This window comes from Lipotes vexillifer, unplaced genomic scaffold (assembly GCF_000442215.2).
Source record: "Lipotes vexillifer unplaced genomic scaffold, Lipotes_vexillifer_v1.1 scaffold1038, whole genome shotgun sequence".
Classification (NCBI taxonomy): domain Eukaryota; kingdom Metazoa; phylum Chordata; class Mammalia; order Artiodactyla; family Lipotidae; genus Lipotes; species Lipotes vexillifer.
Window position 1 is genome coordinate 798231 of NW_006780148.1, and position 23704 is coordinate 821934.

Consider the following 23704-nt stretch of genomic DNA (forward strand, 5'->3'; position numbering starts at 1 on the left):
GGAGAGAGGGAGAGAGGGAGAGAGGGAGAGAGGGAGAGAGGGAGAGAGGGAGAGGGAGAGAACAACAAACTAAGAGAAGCAATGGCCAAGGAGATACATATAGTAGATGAGACTTATGAATGATCGCTCCCAGTAAGGGAGAAGTGTTTGCAAAGGTAGCTTTTTGGCCATACAGTGAATAGCCTTGAATGTCATGCTAAAAAGTTTGGAACTTATTCTACAGATATGAAAAGGTATTGTAGGGTAGAGTGATATGATCCGATGTCTGCTTTAGGAAGTTATGAACTCACACAGAACTATTTAGAATGTACCAAAGAAGTAAATGTTTGGAAGGAAACTGGAGAGAAGGCTGATACAGTACTCCGCAAGAAAATATCAATAAACAGCTAAGAGTTATACAAAAACTGAATATAAATTCTGGAGTGGAAAAGTACAATGAGTGAAACAAAAAATTCACTAGAGGGACTTCCCTGGCAGTTCAGTGGTTAAGACTTCGCCTTCCAATGTAGGGGTTGTGGGTTCGATCCCTAGTTAGGGAGCTAACATCCCACATGCCTCTCGGCCAAACAACCAAAACATAAAACAGAAGCATTATTGTAACAAATTCAATAAAGACTTGAAAAATGGTCCACATCAAAAAAAAATCTTTTAAACGAATTATTTATTTATTTATTTATTTATTTGGCTGTGTCAAGATCTTTAGCCTGAGGCATGCAAATTCTTAGTTGCAGCATGTGGAACCTAGTTCCCTAACTAGGGATCAGACTCTGGCCCCCTGCATTGGGAGCACAGGGTCTTAGCCACTGGACCACCAGGGAAGTGCCCTCCCACAAAAAAAATCTTAAAAAAAAAAAATCCACTAGAGGGGCTCAACAGCAGATTTGAGCTGGCAAAAAAAAAAAAATCAGTGAACTTGAAGAGGGTCAACTAAGATTATCCATTTTAACGAACAGAAAGAAAAAAGAATGAAGAACAAGCATAGCCTCAGAGACCTGTGAGGTACCATCAAGAACACCAACACACACATAATAGTCTCAGAAGAAGAAGAAAGAGTCAGGAAAAAATATCTAAAGAAATAATGACTGAAAACTACCCAAATATGATGAAAACATTACACTTTCAAGAGGATCAACAAAGTCCAAGTAGAATGAACTCAAAGAGATCCACTATTAGACACATCATGATCAAACTGTCAAAAGCCAAAAAAAAAGAGAGAATCTTGAAAGCAGTAAGAGAGAGGTGACTCAACTAATAAAATATTAACAACTGATTTACTGTCAGAAACCACAGAAGGCAGAATGCGGTAGGAAAACATATTCAAAGTGCTGAAAGAAAAACACTATCAACAAAGAATTCTATAACTGACAAAACTATCCTTCAAAAATGAGGGAGAAATAAGGCATTCTCAATTCTTTTTTTTTAAGTGAGAGAGAATCTGTCACTAGCAAACCTACTCTACAAAAACTACTAAAGGGGGCTTCCCTGGCAGCGCAGTGGTTGAGAGTCCGCCTGCCGATGCAGGGGACGCGGGTTCGTGCCCCGGTCCGGGAAGATCCCACATGCCGCGGAGCGGCTGGGCCCGTGAGCCATGGCCGCTGGGCCTGCGCGTCCGGAGCCTGTGCTCCGCAGTGGGAGAGGCCACAGCAGTGAGAGGCCCGCGTACCGCAAGGACACTGACTTATGGACATAAAAGGAGTGAAACTCAAAGTTATGGCAGCTACTCTCATCCTTGGACTGAGAGGCCACAAATTCTACAGCCGGACTCTATTTTGCTAAGGCTGCTATAAAAATACAACAGACTGGGTGGCTTAAGCAACAGAAATTTACTTCTCACAGTTCTGGAGGCTGGGAAGTCCAAGCTCAAGATGCCAGCTGATTTGGTTCTTGGTGATCTTCCTGGCTTGCACACAACGTCTTCTTGCTGTGTCCTGACATGACTGTTCCTTGGTGTGTGCACATGGAAGAAGAGAGATCTCTCTTTCTCTTCTTACAAGGACAGCAATCCTACTAGATTAGGACCTCACTCTTGTGACCTCATCTAATCTTAATTATCTTCTAAACGTCCTGTTTTTAAACATAGTCACATTGGGGATTATGGCTTCAACATATGAATTTGCGGGTACATAGGTCCATAGCATGGGGCAAATCAGCCTCCATTCCTTTAGAATCAACGACTATGCAGGTTTCTAATTCTGTGGTTTCTAAGTTGTTTCAAGGAGCATTAGGCATCCTAAGGAGAACATTCTTGGAACCCCCCTCCAGGGACAAAGTACAGGTGGACTCTATCTGTTTTCTCTATCAGGCCTTCACATAAGATTTCCTCCAAAGAAAGGATTATGCTGTTAAAAAAAAAAAAAAAAAAACTACTAAAGGGAGTCCTGCTGGGTGACATGAAAGGATATTAGACAGTAACCTGAACCCACATGAAGAAACAGTATGTCAGTAAAGGTTAGGTAGAAGGCAGTATAAACATATTTTTGTTTGTAACTCTTTCCTTCTCCTATCTGAATTAAAAGACAACAGAATAAAGCAATAATAATAAAACTGTGAAGATGGACTCACAATGCATAAAAATGTAATTAGTATGATAACAGCACAAGGGAAGGGAACAAAGCTATATTGTAGCAGTTTTTGTATACTACTGAAATTATGTTGGGATTAATCAGAAAGAGACTATTCAATTAAGATGTTAAATGTAGTATCCAGGGAAACCACTAAGAAAATAACTTTTTTTAAAAAAGTAAAAGAGAGAAAAAGGAAATTAAAACAGCACAGTAGAAAACATCTGTTTAAAGCAAAAAAAAAAAAAGGAGATAAAGAAAAACAAAGATATGTAGGAAGTAAAGAGCAAAACAGCAGACATAAATCCTACCTATCAATAATTAAACATAAATGGTTTGAATATACCAATCAAAAGGGAAAAATTGGCAGAATGTAAAAAACAAAACAAAACATGATCCAACTATGCTGTGTATAAGAGACACACTTTAGATTATAAAATACAAATAGGCTGTACGTAAAAGGGTAGGAAAAAATATACCATACAAACAATAACCAAAATAAAGCTAGAGTGGCTATACCAATAATACAAAAAGTTTAGACAAAAGCTATTACTAGAGACAAAGAAGGACATTTTATAACAACAAAAGGGTTGATCCATCAGGAAGATATAACAATTATGAACATATATGCACCTGACAATAGAGCCTGGAGACGCATGAAACAAAAACTGACAGAAGTAAAAGAAGAAAGAGACAATTCAACAATAGTTGGAGACTTCAGCATCCCACTTTCAGCAGTGGATAGAACAACTAGACAGAAAACCAACAAGGAAACAGAAGGCTTAAACAACTATAAACCAACACTCCTAACAGACCTGTACAGAACATTCCTCCAAATGGCAGCAGAAGACACCTTCCTCTCAACTGCACATGAAACATTCTCCAGGATAGAAAATACCCCTAGGCTGTAAAAGTAGCCTCAATAAATTTAAATGGATTGAAATCATACAACATACGGTCTTTGGCCACAAGGGAATAAAACTAGAAGTCAGTTACAGAAGGAAATTTGGGAAATTCACAATTATGTGGAAATTAAACACACTCCTAAATAACCAAGGAGCCAAAGAAGAAGAAAAATTAGAAAATATTTGGATATGAACAAAACCAAAAACATGACATACCAAAGGCAGTACACAGAGGGAAAGTTATAGCTGTAAATACTTATATTAATAATGAAGAAAGATCTCAAATCAATAACCTAACCTTCCAAGTTAAGAAACTAGCAAAAGAAGAGTAAATTAACCCCAAAGCAAGTAAAAGGAAGGAAACAATAAAGATTAAAGCAGAAATAAATAAAATAGAGACTAGAAAATAGAAGAAAATCAAAGAAACCAAAATGTGGTTATTTAGATCAACAAAAGTGACAAACCTTCAGCTAGACTAACAAAAGGGGAGAAAAAAGGAGAGAAGATTTAAATTATTAAAATCAAGAATGAAAAAAGCACCATCATTAACAACCTTACAGACATAAAAAAAGTTTACAAGGAAATATAAACATTTGTGTGCCATCAAGTTAGTAATGTAGTTGAATGAAGAGAAACAAATTCTTAAAAAGACACAAACTACTGAAACTGACTCAAGAAGATACAGAAAATATGAACAGATTTATAAGTAAAACTATTTAATTAGTATCAAAAACACTTCCCACAAAGAAAAGCTCAGGTGGCTTTATTGATGAATTCTACCAAATGTTTAAAGAATTAACAACAATCCTTCACAAACTTCCAAAAAATAAAAGAGGAGAGAATACTTCCTAGCTCACTCTATGAGGCCAAAGATATCACAAGAAAGCTACATACCAATATCCCTATTGAATATAGACCCCAAATTCTTCAATAAAGTAAAGCAAACTGAATCTAGCAACATATCAAAAAGATAGTACACAACGAACAAGTGGTATTTATTCCAGCAATACAAGGTCAGTTCAGCATGTAAAAAGCAATCAACGTAAAATATAATACAGAGAAAAACAACCTGATCATTTATTTCAATAGACACAGAGAAAGTATTTAACAACATCCAACACCCTTTCATGATAAAAACACTCAGTGAACTAGGAATAGAAGGGAATTTCTTTGACCTGATTAAGGATATCTATGAGTAACCATAGCTAACATCGTATTTAATGGTGAAAGATGGAAAGCCTTCCCCCTAAGATTAGGAACAAGATAAAGATGTCAACTCTTGCTACTTTTATTCAACATGCAATGGAGGTTCTTGCGAGGACAATAAGGCAAGAAAAAGAAATAAAAGGTATCCAAATTGGAAAGGATACCATTGTATTTAGAAAAGTCTAAGGAAACCACTAAAAACACGTTCAGAACTAATAAACAAGTTCAGCAAGGTTTCAGGACACGATATCAATATATGGAAACCAACTGCATTTCTAAACACTAGCAAAGAACATTCAGAAATGAAATTAAGGAACAATTCCATTTACAACAGCATTTTTTTAATTCCCAATTTAATTAGAGGCATAAACTTAACAAAAGAGGTACAAGACTTACACATTGAAAATTATGAAACTTCATAGAAATATAGACAACCTAAATAAATGGAAAGCCATGCCATGTCCATGAATATGAAAACTTAATAGTACTGAGACAGTTATATTTCCAAAATTGACCTACAGATTCAATACAATCCCTATCAAAATCCCAGCAGTCTTTGTGCAGAAATTGACATAGAGACAGAAAAGGAGATTAGTGGTTGCCAGGAGCTAGGGGAAAGAAGGAATGGAGAGTTTCTGTTAATGGGCACACAGAGCTTCTTTGTGGAGTTATGAAAACATTCTGAAATTAGATAGTGGTGATGGTTGCACAATTCTATGAGTATAATAAACCCCACCAAATTGTTTAAAAGGGTGAATTTTATGGGATGTTATGAAAATGTTATGCAAAAAGGAGCAAAAAGGAGAAACCAAGGTAATAGCAGTGAAATACAAAATAAGGAATGAAGTATGAAAGGTTTTGTGAGTGAAACTGACAAGAATGAGCAGCTGCTGAAGATGGTGAACAAAAGGGGAAAGCCAGTATTCATGGTTTCTAACTTGATGGTCAGGAAAGATCAATGGTATAAAAGCAGGGCATATAAAAGATGAACCAAGTGTATGGGGAAAGATAACAAATTTGATTTTTGATATTCAGAGATTCTATCCACTAGAATGCAAGGGTAGACGGGAGAGGGAAACACAGAAGATGGAAAAGGAATCGAGCAGGTTATTAAAAGGGGTAAGATCTACCTCATAGATAGAAATGAAGTGATACAGGGGTACATTTTCCTCTGATTAAGGAAGAATACAACAGAGTAGAAAGAACAGGGAAAGAATCTAAGGGAGAGGGAAAGAATTTAGAAATTAAACAGGGTGGTACTGACCTTCTCAATGAAGGAAGTAAGAAAAGCAAATGTATTGATGAGGGATGAATAAAAGCATTAATCAGCAGTCCTGAGGGCCCAGAAGAACCTGGACAGCATGAATGAACACTGGTTAGTGGTTCCTGATTAGAAACTGTTTAACTGATGACACGTTTAAGAAAACTGTCCTGCAAGAGGCATGGGTCACGCTCTCACTTGCTCTCTTTCTGCCACCATCTTGGTTCCCCGCACAAAATGCCTGGTGAAGCCACAGAAACCGCCCCTGCTACAGAGCAGGAGTTGCCACAGTCCCAGGGTGAGACAGGGTCTTGAACAGAATCTGACAGTGATGAATCAGTACCAGAGCTTGAGGAACAGGATTCTACACAGGCAACCACACAACAAGCCCAGCTGGCAGCAGCAGCTGAAATCAATGAAGAACCAGTCAGTAAAGCAAAACAGAGCCAGTGAAAAGGCGGCACAGAAGGATATGTCCAAACTGGATCTTCGACAGGGTACAGGGGTTACTAGAGTCACTATCCGGAAATCTAAGAATATCCTTTTTGTCATCACAAAACCAGAAGTATACAAGAGCCTAGCTTCAGATACCTACATAGTTTTGGGGGAAGCCAAGATCGAGGATTTATCTCAGCAAGCACAGTTAGCAGCTGCTGAGAAATTCAAAGTTCAAGGTGAAGCTGTCTCAAACATTCAAGAAAACAGACTCCAACTGTACAAGAGGAGAGTGAAGAGGAAGAGACTGATGAAACAGGTGTGGAAGTTAAGGACACAGAATTGGTCATGTCACAAGCAAATGTGTCAAGAGCAAAGGCAGTCTGAGCCCTGAAGAACAACAGTAATGATATTGTAAATGCTATTATGAAATTAACAATGTAACCATCTGAAAAGAGGGCCTTTTTTGGTGTTTCAAAAGAGTAACTGCAGCTGGGTTGGAAAGTTGTACTGTTTTTATCATTAATAAAGTTATGGCTTCTTGTTGGATGAAAAAAAGAAAAAAAAAATCTGTCAAACTGATATTAACAACATGTCACTTAGCATCTGGTAAAACTAATAAGTGGTCTTCCATCAAGTAAGACACTAAAATCTCTTTAGAGTAGGTAGCTACAGTCCTACTGTTAAATATACCAATCTTTCAGAATCAAAGCATCTGGTAAATTTAATCACTTTAATAAACTACATATGACATAGAACAAACAATAGTTTGCCAATAAAACTGGCACAACAATAACTACAAACACAACAGGCAGCCAAGAAGGGCTTACTGGAGGAAATATTCTCAATATAAATTGAGAATTGGTCATGTCACAAGAAATATACTAAACAGTAAATTTAATTTTTTCTTATGAAATCATCACATACATTTATTTTGGTAATACTGTACTAAACAGGTCCTCGATAACTCCTTCTAAACAGAAATCTTAAATATGAGCTGCATTTCTTAAATCAATGTTGACAGAATATCAAACCCATAGGATGTTAACAGCCATACACATACACATACACATACACACAGACGTACAAGTATTCTACAGGCAATACATTTGGACAAAACTGGATTAAATTGCAGTAAAGCAAGTTTCTATTCATCCAGGGCCTTTTAGAGCTTTTAATATACTAATGTGCAGTTGAGCTCCATCTGGGGAGACCTTTCCAAACTTGTTTGACACTTTTTAAAGGCAGGCCTACTAGTGGCTTCTAGAATTGTGTCCACAATACATACCACAATTTTGATAAATACTAATGAGAGAAAATTTTAATTCGATTTTAACAATAAGATTTTAAAGCTGGGGAAATAACCTTTAATTCGTATCTATGATGGATCCAAAATATTCCAGTATAATAAGCTTTACATTCACCCCAAAAATCACAACATCCAAAACAGAGCCAGTAAATGTACAATTAAGTGACAGCAAGTAAATACTTGATTAAGAGACTGATAAAATTTGACTATTCTGAGTGACCCTAGCAAGGTAACTCAATGTAAAGAATTAGGTAAAAAAAAATAAATGCACTATAGGTATCTCTTTTAAGAAAATGCAAATCATAGACTATTCACAAATTAATAATGATGCCTAATAAATTAGAGTTCAAAAAATTCTACTCTTAAACATCTACTTTTTTGATAAATCAAAACCCCGTACTTATAGTGGGGTGAGGACATAGAAAAAAACAGTACTGTTAGTTCCAAGTTCCAAAAAAACATTATTCCAATATATTTTTGAACCCAAGCGATTTTTTCAACATATGTAAAAGTTTATAAATATAAGAAATACCAAATACTTATATATACTTACCATTGTATCAGAATTAAGAATTTGTCTCATAAATTCCAAAAATGAAGATGCAAGTTCACCCGTGTCTTTACTAAATGTGCTGACCACTCGTTTCAGTAAACTATGCAGAGCATTACTGTTTTTCCTTAAAGAACTGTAAATAAAGAAAATAGGCAATTTCTTAAAATTTGAGCATATAAATCTAGTATAAGAAATGAACTATCTCAGGACTTCCCTGCTGGTGCAGTGGTTAAGAATCCACCTGCCAGTGCAGGGAATGCGGGTTCGAGCCCTGGTCTGGGAAGATCCCACATGCCGTCGAGCAGCTGAGCCCGTGTGCCACAACTACTGAGTCTGCGCTCTAGAGCCCATGACCCACAACTACTGAGCCCGTGTGCCACAACTACTGAAGCCCACACACCTAGGGCCCATGCTCCGCAACAAGAGAAGCCACCACAATGAGAAGCTCGTGCACTGCAACAAAGAGTAGCCACCACTTGCCGCAACTAGAGAAAGTCCGCGCACAGCAACAAAGACCCAACGCAGCCAAAAATAAACAATAAATTAATTAATTAATTTTAAAAAATGAGCTATATCAGTTCAGACAGCCTAAAATTTAGTAAAATTAAAATTTTACATTTCAAAAAATGTAAAAAAGTAGTTTGGTGTTATCTGTCACACAAACCATTTAACAAAGCATTTTTTATAGTTGATATCTCCTTTTAAAGATAAACTTCAAAAACACTGAAAGAAAAAATTTCCCCCCAATAATGAAGCTATAAAACTTAGCAAAATAAACTTGCAGGTTCCCTTTTTTACACTTTTTATAACCTGAGGATTTCTCTAACGTGAGGTTATAGCTGTCTCAAAAGACTGACCAGAAAGCCTAACTTACGTAACTACAAAGAATGATTATCTTTATGACATTGTAATCTGACAGAAAGAAATTAAGGGTACAGAGTAGACATCAGCAAACTTTTTATGTAAAGAGCCTGATGATAAATATTCTAGGCTTTATGGGGTTATACACAACTCAATCTGTTTCTCTCTATACAAAACATCATTCTCAGTCACAACTACTCAACTGCTGATATAGTGGGAAAGCAGCTGCAGACAACACATAAATACTGGCTATGTTCCAAGAAAGGCTGGATTTGGCCTGTGGCCCCACAATTTACCAACCCCTAATATAAAGAGATTTCAGCATAAGAAAAAAATCACGATATGTATTCAAAATCATGACAATATACAGCCCTGCTAAAATTATCCTATGCATTTACACAGTTCATAGTTGATCAAAAGAAAATTTCAAGATTTGGGCAAAGCAATACAAAAGAGAGAAAGAAGACTCGTGCTCTTGATAACTTTATAAAATAATGAAATGGACAAGGCACAATGAACAGGAATGATATTAAATACAGAGATAATACAATTAATGGAAAAAGCAAAGGTTCAAAATTGGACTATACCAATTACTAGCCTCTACTTATATCCTTAAGAAAGTGAACCTTACTTAGACAGTCTATCAAAAACTGGAGTCCACTACACACCTTTTAGAATGTCTACAATTAAAAAAAAAAAAACTAGCAATACCAAAATCTGGCATTTTGTTGGTAAACTTGTAGAGAAGTTGTCTATAAAAGGGTAGCACACTGGACTGCTGGGGTGATGGAGATAGCTCTGCATGGAAATGAGATGCCAGACACATGACTCTACACATTTGTCAAAATCCACAGAACCGTGTAGCATAAAACATGGGTGAGGTTACAAAGAAAGGGGGAAAGCTAGAATCAACCTTCTGATACTGTATTAGAATCAAAGTATCTGTATGGACTCATTTAAAAAATTACATACATACAGGGACTTCCCTGGTGGTCCAGTGGCTAAGATTCCATGCTCCCAATGCAGGGGGCCCAGGTTCGATCCCTGGTCAGGGAACTAGATCCCACACACCGCAAATAAGAGTTCACATGCCGCAACTAAAGACCCCGAATCCCGCAGCTAGACTCCACATGCCTCAACTAAAAGATTCCACATGCCGCAACTAAAGATCCCGCAACTAAAGATGCTGCAACTAAGATCCAGCGCAGGCAGGCAGGCAGAAAGACAGACAGACAGACAGATAAATGGAAAGATATTTTTAAAGTACATACATAAAATAAGTAGATGAAAAAATAAACGTAGATTTGTGTATATGCATGATTTAGGACACATATATTTCCCAGCTCTAGCCAGTGAGAAGAACCAAAATCAGTAACATAAGTTGAACAACAAAATAAATAACAATAGTGTTCAATTATTATACAAGGAAAAAAAAGTCCATGAATCCATATTGATATACCCAAATAAGTAAATAAATGAGGGAAAAGTGATGAATTCTTTCTTACAGAAGGACAATTAAATGAGAAAGGAATGAGAAAAATAGGAAATCACTATTAGAACACCACAGTAATAACTGCCACATGCCAAGATTCACTGATGGATAGTAAAATGAGTGGACCAAAGTTCTAAGTAGAAATAGGACATTTACATAGTCTCAAAGTATATTCTTCAAAATGTTTAGTACTTAAAAACAGAAAATTAGTAAGTTTGCTGTGCAGAATCCTGGCAGACAGCACCTCAGTCAAGTGACCGAGGTTATTAATACCATCACTAATACATTATGTATTCCCTGATATGATGTACTCAGAAAGGTACATTGCCTCTGTAGTATCCTTCTCAATAAAGCATAATCTCAATCTAATTATGAGAAAACATAAGACAAAACTAAATTGAGGGACATTCTACAAATGCTCTCCCAAAATGTCAAGGTCATGAAAAATGAGGATACAGGAGACAAAGGATACATTAAAACTAAAAGCAAGGTAGGATCCTATCTTGGATCCCGAAACAGAAAAAGAACATTACTAGAAAAACTGGTAAAACCTAAATAAATTCTGTATTTTAGTTAATAGTATTATGCCAAGCTTAGTTTCTTAGTTTTGGTAAATATTCAATGGCTATATAAGACATCAACACAAGGGTAAGTTGGATGAAGGGTATATCTGAACTCTGTACTATTATTTTTGTAATTCTTCTTAAATTATCTCAAAAATTTTTTTCTTGAGTGGGGCCTGCTTCAGGACTAGATGAAAAGTATATAGTGATCTGTTTATTTAAAAAGCCAGATCATACTACACCTCTGCTCAAAACCTTACAATGGCCCTTATAAATAAACCTAGAGGCCCTTGATGATCTGCCCTCCCCACACCCACCCATTACTTCTCTGACCCTAGGCCCTATCATTTTTCTCCTTGCTTACTCACTTTAGGAGCAACCACCATGGCCTCAAGGCTTTTTCTCGGACAAGTCAGGCATGCTATTTGCAACTGCTCTCCCCCAGGATATTAACATATCACTCACCTCCCTCAGTTCTTTGTTCAAGGGCTACCTTTCTCAGTGAGGGCTTCCCTGATCACCTCCCCATACTTCATTTAAATGACAACTCTCACCCTCACTTTGGCACTCACTATCCCTCTGCCCTACTTTATGTTTTTCTGTAACATACTATGTATTTTAATTACATGTTTAGCATCTGTCTACCTCTAATAGAATGAAAGCATCAAGAAGATAGGGATTTTTTTTTTTTTAATTAAATCCCCAGCACCTACAACAGTGTCTAGCCCAGAGAAGAGGGCATTCAATAAATAATTGTGGACAAAATGACTTGTATTCCTTCATAATGTCTACTATGAACCAGGTTTCTAGGTGCTGGTGGGAGTACAGTCAAGAAAATAGTCCCTGTCCTTGTGTAGCTTATATTCTAGTGAGGGAGACAACCAAATAAGCAATAAGTCTATATAATGTAATGTCAAACAGTATAAATACAGTGAAAAATATAAAGGGGAATAATGAATGGGGACACAAAGGATAGGCTATTTTAGACAGGCATTTAGACAGGAAATATATTGATACAGATACCTGAGTGAAGTGAGGAAATAAGTCCTATAAGAATCTAGGGGAAAAGCATTTAGGAAAAAAACAAGTCTGGAGGTAGGAATGAACCTGACAGGGAGCAAAACTGAGGATAAAAAGCTATGAGATAAGTCAAAGAGATAAGCAAGGGTCAGACTGTATAGAGGCTTAAAGATCATTATAGAGTTTGAATTTTATTTGCAGTGCAACAGGAAGCCATCAGAAGGATTTAAGCAAAACAATGACATGTATCTTGTTTTAAGTTTAAAAAGATCAGTCTGAGTGCTAAGAAAATGTATTTTAGGGGGACAATAGTTGAAGTAAGAAGAGAAGACTGGAGGCTACTGCAATGGGTCATGAAAGAAAAGAGTGGACTGGATAGGGGTGGTAACTATGGAGGTGGAGAAGGGTCATCAGATTCAGGAGGTATTTTGGAAACATAATGAACTGGACTTACTGATGGACTGGATGTAGGGAGTGAGGAAAAGAGAAGAATCAAGAATCTTGAAGTTTAACATTTACCAGGACAAGCAGGACAGAAACATGTCTGAAGCAAGAATATCAAGAGCTCTGCTTTAGTTCAGTTTGGATGCCCATTAGATAGCCAAGTAGAGATGTCAAACAGATACATGGGTTACTTGGAGCTTAGCAGAAAGATCAGAGCTAAAGAAAGAAAAGGGAATAGGTTATGATGACTTACATGAATCTAGCAGAGCCAACGACATCACATATCATGCTATGGCAGAGGTATGCAAAGGGTATTTGTGAAAGCACCTAACCCAGCTAGGAATGGAGGAATCAAGGAAAGCTTTTTGGTTTTCTTGTATGTGTAATGTATGAGTCTTAAAGGATATAGAGTAAATATCCAGGCAATAGGAAAAAGGACATTCAAGAAGTAAAGTTTAAAGACTTTGGTGAGAGATTGGGAGGTGGTGGTGGGGAGAACTTGGATGTTCAGCAGTTGCCATCAACTAAGAGAGAATACAGGAGAACAGACAGACTAAGCAGGTGGAAAAGGTAGCAGCCAGCACCAAGCACAGTAGCTGGAACATAAGTTTTCAACCAATGTTATAAGAATTAATGAGAGGTATAAATACATGTTTCCTAATCCTTTCTATCTCGTAATTCTACATACTTCTACAAATTCCAAGGAAAACTATTTAGTAGCCACTATCTCCCTAGTGAAGAAAAAGATGAGGGCATGGACAGAGAGACGGGAGCAGAAATTACACTTGAGAGACTGAGCAGCATGCGGTTTACAACATTTCAAACAAATTTCATCTCAGACATTCCTCTAGAGAAAAAACACAGAATCAGCACTTTCAGCTTTAGGGTCCATAATATCACACTACCGTCATCTTTGAAGAACTACAAGTGAATATACCAACAAAACAAATATCTTAGAGCATGAATTAATGACCCTGGAACAATAAGATTTCCTTGTTAAATACTGCAAGATGCCCACATTAATATGTCTATCTATTCAATTTATATTTTTAATCCTAAAGATTTTATTACTAGCACTTTTCATTGCTAATGAATCTTTTCCATAAACACGAAATTTCTCCACATGAAAGAAATCATACCTTCAACCTTCTACAACCGCTATGAATTAATTAATATGGGGGATTTAAATACAAGATTATCTATATCTATCTATATACAATTTATCTATATTAAATTAGATAAAGCATTACCTTTTTAAATGAAATAATCCATAATCATGCTCTGCAAGAAACATCATTGTTCTGACACATGTCAGTAAACAGTTGTAACTACTCTCAGAGTTGGCTAGCACAGCCAGGAGACAGTCACAGATTGAGGCCATCAATTCTTTGTTTGGTAGAGAATTGGAGAGCTGCTCCAGTTCAGAAATAGAACCTTCAGAAGAGTTTGGCAAAATTAGTGCAATGTCCTGTGAGGGAGGAGGGGAGTTGGGAAAAAACAATTTTTTTAAATGATTGTCACTATCACTTAGCGCTTTTATTTCTGAAATACACAGCAATTAGTAATTATCAAAATACTATGGTTACTGTCCCATCCCAAACACAGATTCAAACACATTAAGAACAAAGGAGTTGTTCTGTCCTTCTATAAAGGTTAATACAAGGATACACACCTAAAGAAATAAAGACAAATATGTTGTTTCACAGTATTTTTACTTTATGAGACCAACGCCTTACCACTTGGCAACTGTGCCTGACTCACAGTATTCTTATTTTAAAAGAACATCTCTCTGAAAAATTTTTCCTTCTGGATTACACTGAGTGTAATTTCTATCTTCAGATGGTTAGGTTAGTACTTTTGGTACTAAAATATTTTAAATTACTGTATTATTCATTCATTTGAACATTTTTTAATTTATAAAGAAAGCATCAGAGAAATAAATTTTAATAAATATATCCATATTTGAATTAAAAACAACACAAAAAGAAATGGATGGAGCAAAAAAAAACATTTAGGCACAGTCTTCCAATATTTTCCTGTAGTTTTTATATATGTTTAAAATTCAAGCTTTTCAATGTCAGCAAGTTTACCTAAAAATAACTAAAAACTCATACTACTCTTTTTATAGAAGTAAAGCAGACATTACAGAAACATTTTTTAAGTATGTGTTATTGCCTTTAATCACCTCAACACACTGGAAGCAAGTATTCAACTTGGGTTAGAACTATAAAACAAAGCTTGAATAGAACAGAAATATAATAAGGTGAGGCCAGCCAAGAAAGAGGTTTAAGTGATCAGGGCAGCTAGGATGCTAAAGCTAGGTTGTATGACTGTAACTCATCACAGTCATACAATCCAACATGAATTACATTAACAAACACCAGTTGACTGCACATTCTGAGGTATAAAGACTTAAAATAAGCCTTTTTAGCTGGTCCAAAACTATTTTCTACCAGATCCCCTTTTTGTGAAAACAAGTCACACCAAAAATGTTCCTTCTTGAGTGTTAAATGTAACCAAACTGGATTTTGGTTAGCTAGAAAAAGGTAATCTTCCATGATGGGATCCTATTAAAAATATTCTGCCTGGAAAAATCATATTTGATTGATTTAGATAGTAGGAGCATTCTGACAAGCTAAAATGCCATTAGGCATAGAAATCTCCAAATATCGCAATAACAGTGGGCTCTAAAAGTTAAAACAATTCTCATTAACTCATGGAACTATAAACTGGAAGTCAATAATATAAACAGCAAGAAGAAATACTACTACTTTTAGTCAACGTCTTTATAGATGTTTATAGCACAGTAGTCTGAAACACACTAAAATGTAGTAGCCTGTGACGCCTTCAAAAGTTGTCCAGGGACTTCCCTGGCGGTCCAGTGGTTAAGACTCCATGCTTCCAATGCAGGGGGTGCGGGTTTGATCCCTGGTCAGGGAACTAAGATCCCACATGCCGTGGGGCACAGCCAAAAAAGATTTTTTTTTAAATTGTCCAAACAAGAAACCACGGTATTAATTCAACCAATCACAAAACTATAATATTCAAGAGTGAATTGGTGTATAATATAATTAGAAGGAAAATGAACATACTAGACATAACCAACCCCAAAGAATACAATGGCACATAAAGTAAATATCCAAAGACAGTGAGTATCTCATAAAGAAAATGAAAAAAGCTATTCAGAGAAACCTGTGAAGTACAAAGTCAAAGAAAGTTATCTAGCACCAAATCATTTTATTGTTGGCTCACTGGTCAAATTTATCTCCCTAAACAACAGTAAGAGTAATGGAACAGATGCGATCTCTTTGTTAACAGCCAAGATTTACATCAAGAGAAGCTTTTAAGAAACACATACACACACATAGAATTTATAAAAATAACTATAAATACCTGATCACAGAGAGACTGCAAAATGGATGTGATAAATTCAACACACTGTTGGCGAATAACACTGTCTCCAGGAGACCGCACCAAAGCCAACAGATCCTGGAATATCTCTGCATATCTTTCATCACCTTTAATAGTTCCATTAATTAGATGCAAAATAGCTAATTTACAAGCTTTGTGTGAAGCCAGAGCATCAAGAAGAGCAAGCAACCTGGTGGTTTGGCTAGTATACTGTTTTTCTTTATCTTCTGAAGTGCTGAAATAAAATCAACACATTTAGTAAACAAAATTCTTGATTTTAAGGCATTATTTAATAATTTGTTTTTCAACACATATCAACTTACACAAATCTTATATAAAACATTTCATTCCTTGGGTACGACAACTTCTCTGGCATTTTACAATTACTATAAAATTTTGTAAATTCAGGTTTTTAATAATGTATTTTCTTAAATCAGAGTACTTCATAGCTCACCTTTCAAACACCCCAATCTTGAAACACGTCAAGATATCTTGCACATGAAATAATGACATAAAGTTTCATGTGTCTGTGTGTCTGTATATATGTATATTTATATGTACACATATTATCGGAGCACACTAAACCCTGGTTTCCAAATTCTAAGTTAAAAAAAATGAATCTGTGTCAAAAATCACTTGAGGAAAAAAATTTTTAATGCAAAATCAAAATACCTTTGCAAGTCTTCTACAATCAAATCCAACACAGTTCTCATAATCAGAAGTGCAGTTGGTGAGGCAAGGTCACACAATTGAACACAAATACGTCGTAACATATGTTGAATGGGCTGGCAGGTTGTGCCAGAGAAAGAGCGAACTATTTCTTGGAGCAACTTTGCTTGAACATGAAGGTGCATGCTCCACAATTTTCGGGTGTTGAGTGCCACTGATATATCATGTGACTCAATAACCTGTTAAAAAAGTATAATGTGTACGTAGATTTTTAAAAATATTTATTTATAGTCACAAAAACTGTTCAGGAAGAACTGCTATGAAAAGAACATCTTTACTGCATGCTTAAAACATTTAATTTTCTGTTATACAATTAAACATTTGCTTGAATTCAATGCATCTAAAAAAATCTTATTGTTCTCAGGTTAGCAGTCAGTAGAGCAGAGTCCATTGGTGAAGCAACCTAGTTAATGGCAAATTCTAACACATGATAAAGGTGGGGGGAAAGGATTTAAAAATAACAAAAGTACAAGTACATATAACAGCATAATAAAATTCACATTAACAAAAATTTATTTAAAATGTTACTCCCATATTTCCTTAATGACCAACTTGCTTCAGTTTTATCTCACCCTCATCCAGTTATTTTATGTCTTTCTTAGGGGAAGGCGATGAGGGTTTGTTTTTTTGTTTTAAACAAAATCACTGGCTTTTTAAAAAGTGTTATTGCAGTCATTTATAAGATGCATGTTATATGGAAGTGATACCTGAGTTGTTTGCATGGGCAATGGTAGAGGCAGCAGCTCTGAAAGGAGTATGAGTCCAGAAAAAAATCCTTCAGGAACCTTCAAGATCGAAGAAAGAACTTCTTTTAACATTAAAGACCAAGTATTGTTGGCCAGAGTCTCTTCTGAGATTGTGAGCTTTTCATTAACTCCTTGTGTAAAAGTCAGTAATATATCAATGATATCATTCTGAATTTTCTGTTCATCACTATCCAAACGACCTGAGAGAGGGATAGAGCACAGGAGCATGTGTAAAGTCACAAGTGCCGAAGGGACACGCATGTCCTTAAACTCAAAGGATCCACCTCTCAGGAGTTCCGTTAACATAGTTTTAAGAAGAGTAAGTGTGCAGCGAGCCATTGAAATAGTAGTAACTCTGTGAAGGGTAGTCCCCATGTTGACATGGAGTCTCCAAGGCTGAGTCAGAATACTGTTCAATTTTTGCAGCACCCGAATAAAGGTGTCCATTCCTTCAGCAGAAAAAAGCTGAATGACAGCAAGATTCCATTTCAGGTCTTTCTGTTGACCTTTATATAAATAAGGGAGAAAAAAAAACCTCTAATTACTTACATATTAGTCATTGGTTAAGATTTTGAATATTTTATTTAATAAATGGTATTTATACTAGGCCTAAAAAATAGTAGTTTTTAAGTATAGTAGCCACATTACCTTCAACAGGAGGTGGTGGACATGCCACATTACAGAGAACACGCAAGGCAGTAGTAAGGCCAACTCCTTCTGGGGTCATCAAGTTATCAATATTCTTCAAAAATAAAAATGAATAGAAAGTTTAATTTCTTGGTACCTATCAGGCCCAGAGAAGGTATTAGTTAAAAATATGAGTTTCAAGTTAAGTACTTACACCATTTTAAACTTCTTAACTAAATTTAAAACATAAATAAGGCTAATGAAGTTTATAAAGGTTATATAATCTTTGGCATATGTTGTACTATGTATGACATTTTGAACATAAAATGAGTAATTGCAAACACAAGTATATTAAAAAGTACTGACTAAAACAAAGGCTACATACAGATTATCTATGAAACTCTCTGGATTAAGAATTTAAAATAGCTCCTTTTTGGATACTCTTACTATACATCCTCTTTCCCAAAAAGGAAGAAACGACTCTGATTTTACAAAGCCCTGTGGGTACTAAAGCTCTCTGAAAATTGAGGAAGCATGATGGAATGTTTTAACACTACATAACATACATTTTGAAAAATGCAGATACCACAAGAATCTAGTTATGATGGCCATTTGGGGCATGGCTAGAGGAAAAAGAAATACAGTTGCCTATGTCCTTAGCACCTGCCCACGCTATGCTTCCTGGCAACAAATGGTTATGTTTAAGTTGCTTTATTTTTGTAGTTTCCAAGGAGCAGCATATAGATGGTTAAAAAAAACTTAAAAGAAATAGCACTTTAAAATGTTACTATTTCAGCTTCTAAACCTCAGAGAAGAAGCCTAAAAATAAGAAAATCCTTTTCCTCATATGTTTCCCACCTTAGATTATCTTTTCCTCTAATTTCCTCCTTGCTGCCTTTCAATAATTCACAAATTACATAAGGCAGGGAGCTACAGAGTGAAGTTTCAGTCTTAGATCAACTGTCTTTAGTACATCTTAGAATGAGAGTCATTTATAATAACCATAATTAATGGGACAAGGATTTACACAAAAATTAAAACTCTTAATTACAGCATGTATTCAAATTTCTACTACTGAACTTTTTATTGGTTAAGTACTTTAAGCGAAACCATCTGATATTTATTGGATACTTTATATATTCTCCTAACCATGCACAAGTACCCTAAATACCTGACCATCTAAATTTACAGGATACTACTGTACTTCTGCTAAATAAAAGACTGAACATAATGAAAAACTCTAGATATCATTTGAGGCATAAAGAACAGAAGAATATGGTGGCATTATAGGAGGAAAAAGTACTCTTAGGGGAGATGGAGGAAAAATGAGAAGGGAGACAAGTTAGTGAAGAAAAATCTGAAGCAGATAAAACCCAAATAGCTCTTTGTTGGTGGGTCAAAACAGCAACAGATTAGATAATATACATACATTACTTCAATAACACACTGCAGCTCCAAGACCAAGGTAGTTTACACACACAGACACACACACACGTACACAACACATACAGCTCATCTATTAAATGAAAAAGGAGATAATTCAAGGTCCATTCTGCCCCGCTAGTTTAAAACTTTTTATGCATCTATGGGCACTTTTAGCCCTTCTTTCTATGATACACATTGGATCAGCTAAGGAGCAAAGAAAACTTTTCAAACTTCCAAAACTAACAATGCAATGATTTTAATGAATTTTTTCATTATGAATTACTTGAAGTGTATATGCATTTTTCAACTGTAATATTATGAATTATATGATTTTCAACTCTCATTAATTACTTCAATTGCAGATTTAACCATCCCAAATTAACAGAACTAGTCCCCATTGCAATTACCTGGAACTGACTCTACCAATTTTCAAGTACAAATTTTGAGGGAAATTCTTTTCCACTAAAGTTTAACTATAATTTTATGTTACATTATCATAGCATTTAACTTTAAAACACTTTTGTAAATGTCACCAAAATGGTAGGTGATAATATTCCTATTTGAGAGGGGAAAAAGTAGGACAGAAGCTGGTAATACAAAGCAATAAGGTTGTGTGCATCTGTGTTCATTATACACACAATTGCATACCCATCTATACACAGTACCAGTCTATACCCACAAGACTAGTAAATCAATCAAGCACACTTAACTGCATTACCTATACAAGTGATTTAAAACAGTATTACTATATACTACCGCACAGTTCTATAAAATCAAGGCACTTTTAAGTTTTACTTACCTGTTTAACATATTCAATTAGGTTTGGGATGCAGTTAATCTCAAATCTAAGGTTTTTCAGAGGTTCAAGCCACTTGCCAAGTTCTTAAAAACAAAAACAGTAATTCATAATATTTTAAAATAAAAGCCTTTATAACAAAGCCTTTAAAACAAGGGAGGTAAAGGTATTCTTTTCCTGAGAAAAACCATGGTTTTAGATTATCAGATCCATGTTCATTTCAATAAACTAAATTTTATACAGGAATAAACTTATGTCCAATTATTTAAACAAGCTTTAAAATGAAATGTAATGTCCTACTATACTGGCTTAGAAATAAAACAACTCAATCCAAAAATGGGCAGGAGACCTAAACAGACATTTCTCCAAAGAAGATGCCAACAAACACATGAAAGGATGCTCAACATCACTAATCAGTAGAGAAATGCAAATCAAAACTACAATGAGGTATCACCTCACACCAGTCAGAATGGCCATCATCAAAAAATCTACAAACAATAAATGCTGGAGAGGGTGTGGAGAAAAGGGAATCCTCTTGCACTGCTGGTGGGACTGTAAACTGATACAGCCACTATAGAGAACAGTATGGACATTCCTTAAAAACCTAAAAACAGGGCTTCCCTGGTGGCGCAGTGGTTGAGAGTCCGCCTGACGATGCAGGGGACACGGGTTCATGCCCCGGTCCGGGAAGATCCCACATGCCGCGGAGCGGTTGGGCCCGTGAGCTATGGCCGCTGGGCCTGCGCTTCTGGAGCCTGTGCTCCGCAACGGGAGAGGCCACAACAGTGAGAGGCCCGCGCACCGCAAAAAAAAAAAAAAAAAGAATTAAAAAACCTAAAAACAGAACTACCATATGACCCAGCAATCCCACTACTGGGCATATACCCTGAGAAAACCATAATTCAAAAAGAGTCATGTACCAAAATGTTCACTGCAGCTCTACTTACAACAGCCAGGACATGGAAGCAACCTAAGTGTCCATCGACAGATGAATGGGTAAAGAAGATGTGGCACGTATATACAATGGAATATTACTCAGCCATAAAAAGAAACGAAATTGAGTTATTTGTAGTGAGGTGGATGGACCTAGAGTCTCTCATACAGAGTGAAGTAAGTCAGAAAGAGAAAAACAAATACCGTATGCTAACACATATATATGGAATCTTAAAAAAAAAAAAAAAAAAAAAAAAAGGTCATGAAGAACCTAGGGGCAAGACGGGAATAAAGACACAGACTTACCAGAGAATGGACTTGATGATACGGGGAGGGGGAAGGGTAAACTGGGACAAAGTGAGAGAGCGGCATGGACATATATACACTACCAAACGAAAAACAGATAGCTAGTGGGAAGCAGCCGTATAGCACAGGGAGATGAGCTCAGTGCTTTGTGACCACCTAGAGGGGTGGGATAGGGAGGGTAGGAGGGAGGGAGACACAAGAGGGAAGAGATATGGGGACATATGTATAACTGATTCACTTTGTTATAAAGCAGAAACTAACACACCATTGTAAAGCAATTATACTCCAGTAAAGATGTTAAAAAAAAAAAAAATATATATATATATATATATAAAAAGAGGTTACTGCCCTTAGTTTTTTGGTTTCTGAAAACTTAAACGTTTACATGGTTACATCTAACTATACTGAATATTTTTGCAGCAATCAACTTACAACATTAAAAAAGAATTATAAAATTGACTGCTCATAAACCAATATAATAACATAATGTTTATTCACCTAATGCTGCCACTGATTCCCACACCCCCAAAAAAGCATACACAAAATGTGTTCATTTCTAACAGGATCAAACCCATGGGGGGACATTTGTTGAGTGCCTTTTCCCTTATCATGAATTTTAAATTTTATCAATTTCCTAATTTGCCTTTACAAAGTTAAAAGTAATCACTACCACCCCAAAACTAATAACAGCAAGCTTTGTTTATAAAAGAAACACATAAAATATACCATTTACTGCAACCAAACTCAAAATCTCCCAGAAGCTATGCCGTAAAACCTATACTTTATCACCAAAAATGTTTTTAGAAAAGCATTCTCACGTAATAAGTTCTAGATACTTTATAGGAATGAATGAAGGAAAGTGCAAATAGTAGTCACCCTCCCTTGGTACTACAATCCTGAGGATTACAACTGTTTACATCTGAGTATTTTCCTACGCATTTTTTAATTAACTCTTTCATATATGTAGAATATATAGTGCTCAAATGAAAGATATAAGAAATGATAAAACAAATACTAGTGTACCATCACACAGAAAATGTAGTAAGGCATTAATACTACCTTTGAAGACGCTGCATACCCTCCTTTTATAAAGGCATACTTCAGGGGGAAAAAATCTATTTTCAATATAGAAAGTTGAGTGCAGTACCCAACTTTTACTGGTGGTATCGCACATAAAATTTAGGATTAAAAAGAAAAGAGGCCTGGGACTTCCCTGGCGGTCCAGGGCCAGTGGTTAAAACTCTGCGCTTCCACTGCAGGGGGAACGGGTTCGATCCCTGGTTGGGGAACTAAGATCCCGCATGCCGTGCAGTGCAGCCAAAACAAAAAAAAAAAGAAAAGAAAGAAAAGAGGCCACATGCTATCATAACATTTATTCAATGTTATCAAATTTTCTACTTGGCAAGGTCAGAAAGCCAAGAACCAAAATAAAATAATAAAAACTTGTAATTAAATACCTTAAACTTTCCAAGACTGCCCACATAATAAGGTTTGCCATAAACTTCATTCAACATACATTTAGAAAATAATGTTCATATTCATCACTCTTCACTTGAGAATAGCACGTGTTAACCACAAATGGATTTCTAAGTTGTACTTATAACAGTGTTGTACTTAGAAATACATATATAGAAAACACACACACATGCAAACTATAAACAAAACTGAACTTCTGAGTTCATCTTTAATTCTACTTTGATTAGGAACTTCAACCACCCACAAATTTCCATGGCTTTTCAGAAAAAGGTACTTTGAACAATTTCCTAAAAATCTTTTTAAGAACACCATATAAAATACCTCCATAAAAGGTATCTTAACTTTCAGAAAGTTAAAAACAGGGTATTACCAGGTATATTATCAAAACATGATAAAGTACTAACTACAGATAATTCAAAGGCTTTTTTTCTTCACATATCATAAATGCTTAAAATAACTTCAAGTACCATACCTTGCAATTTAGCATTATTTTCATCTGCTTTACAAAGCTTCAAGAGAGATGCTGCATGCTGTTCTAGCATTTGGACATCACTGGAAGACTGAACCACCACCAAAATAAGTATGCATGCATAATTATAAGCTACTGACTTCTTAGACTTGGAATCACTGAAACAAAATAAGGTT

At 35.8% G+C, this 23704-nt stretch overlaps 1 protein-coding gene and 1 pseudogene across 1 annotated transcript in view; one reads left to right on the forward strand and one right to left on the reverse strand.

Annotated features, from left to right (window-relative positions):
- The window catches only part of VIRMA (vir like m6A methyltransferase associated), a 63934-nt gene that overhangs the window by 10222 nt on the left and 30008 nt on the right, over nt 1-23704 (reverse strand). Inside the window, exons 10-17 of the mRNA XM_007453245.1 lie at nt 23532-23686; nt 20348-20430; nt 18145-18238; nt 17458-18002; nt 16694-16929; nt 16004-16256; nt 13861-14078; nt 8231-8363 (exon numbers count right to left, since the gene is read on the reverse strand). Of these exons, the coding sequence (XP_007453307.1) occupies nt 8231-8363; nt 13861-14078; nt 16004-16256; nt 16694-16929; nt 17458-18002; nt 18145-18238; nt 20348-20430; nt 23532-23686 (1717 nt within the window). The remainder of the gene's footprint in view (nt 1-8230; nt 8364-13860; nt 14079-16003; nt 16257-16693; nt 16930-17457; nt 18003-18144; nt 18239-20347; nt 20431-23531; nt 23687-23704) is intronic.
- On the forward strand, nt 6171-6812 carry LOC103085783 (nascent polypeptide-associated complex subunit alpha pseudogene; annotated as a pseudogene).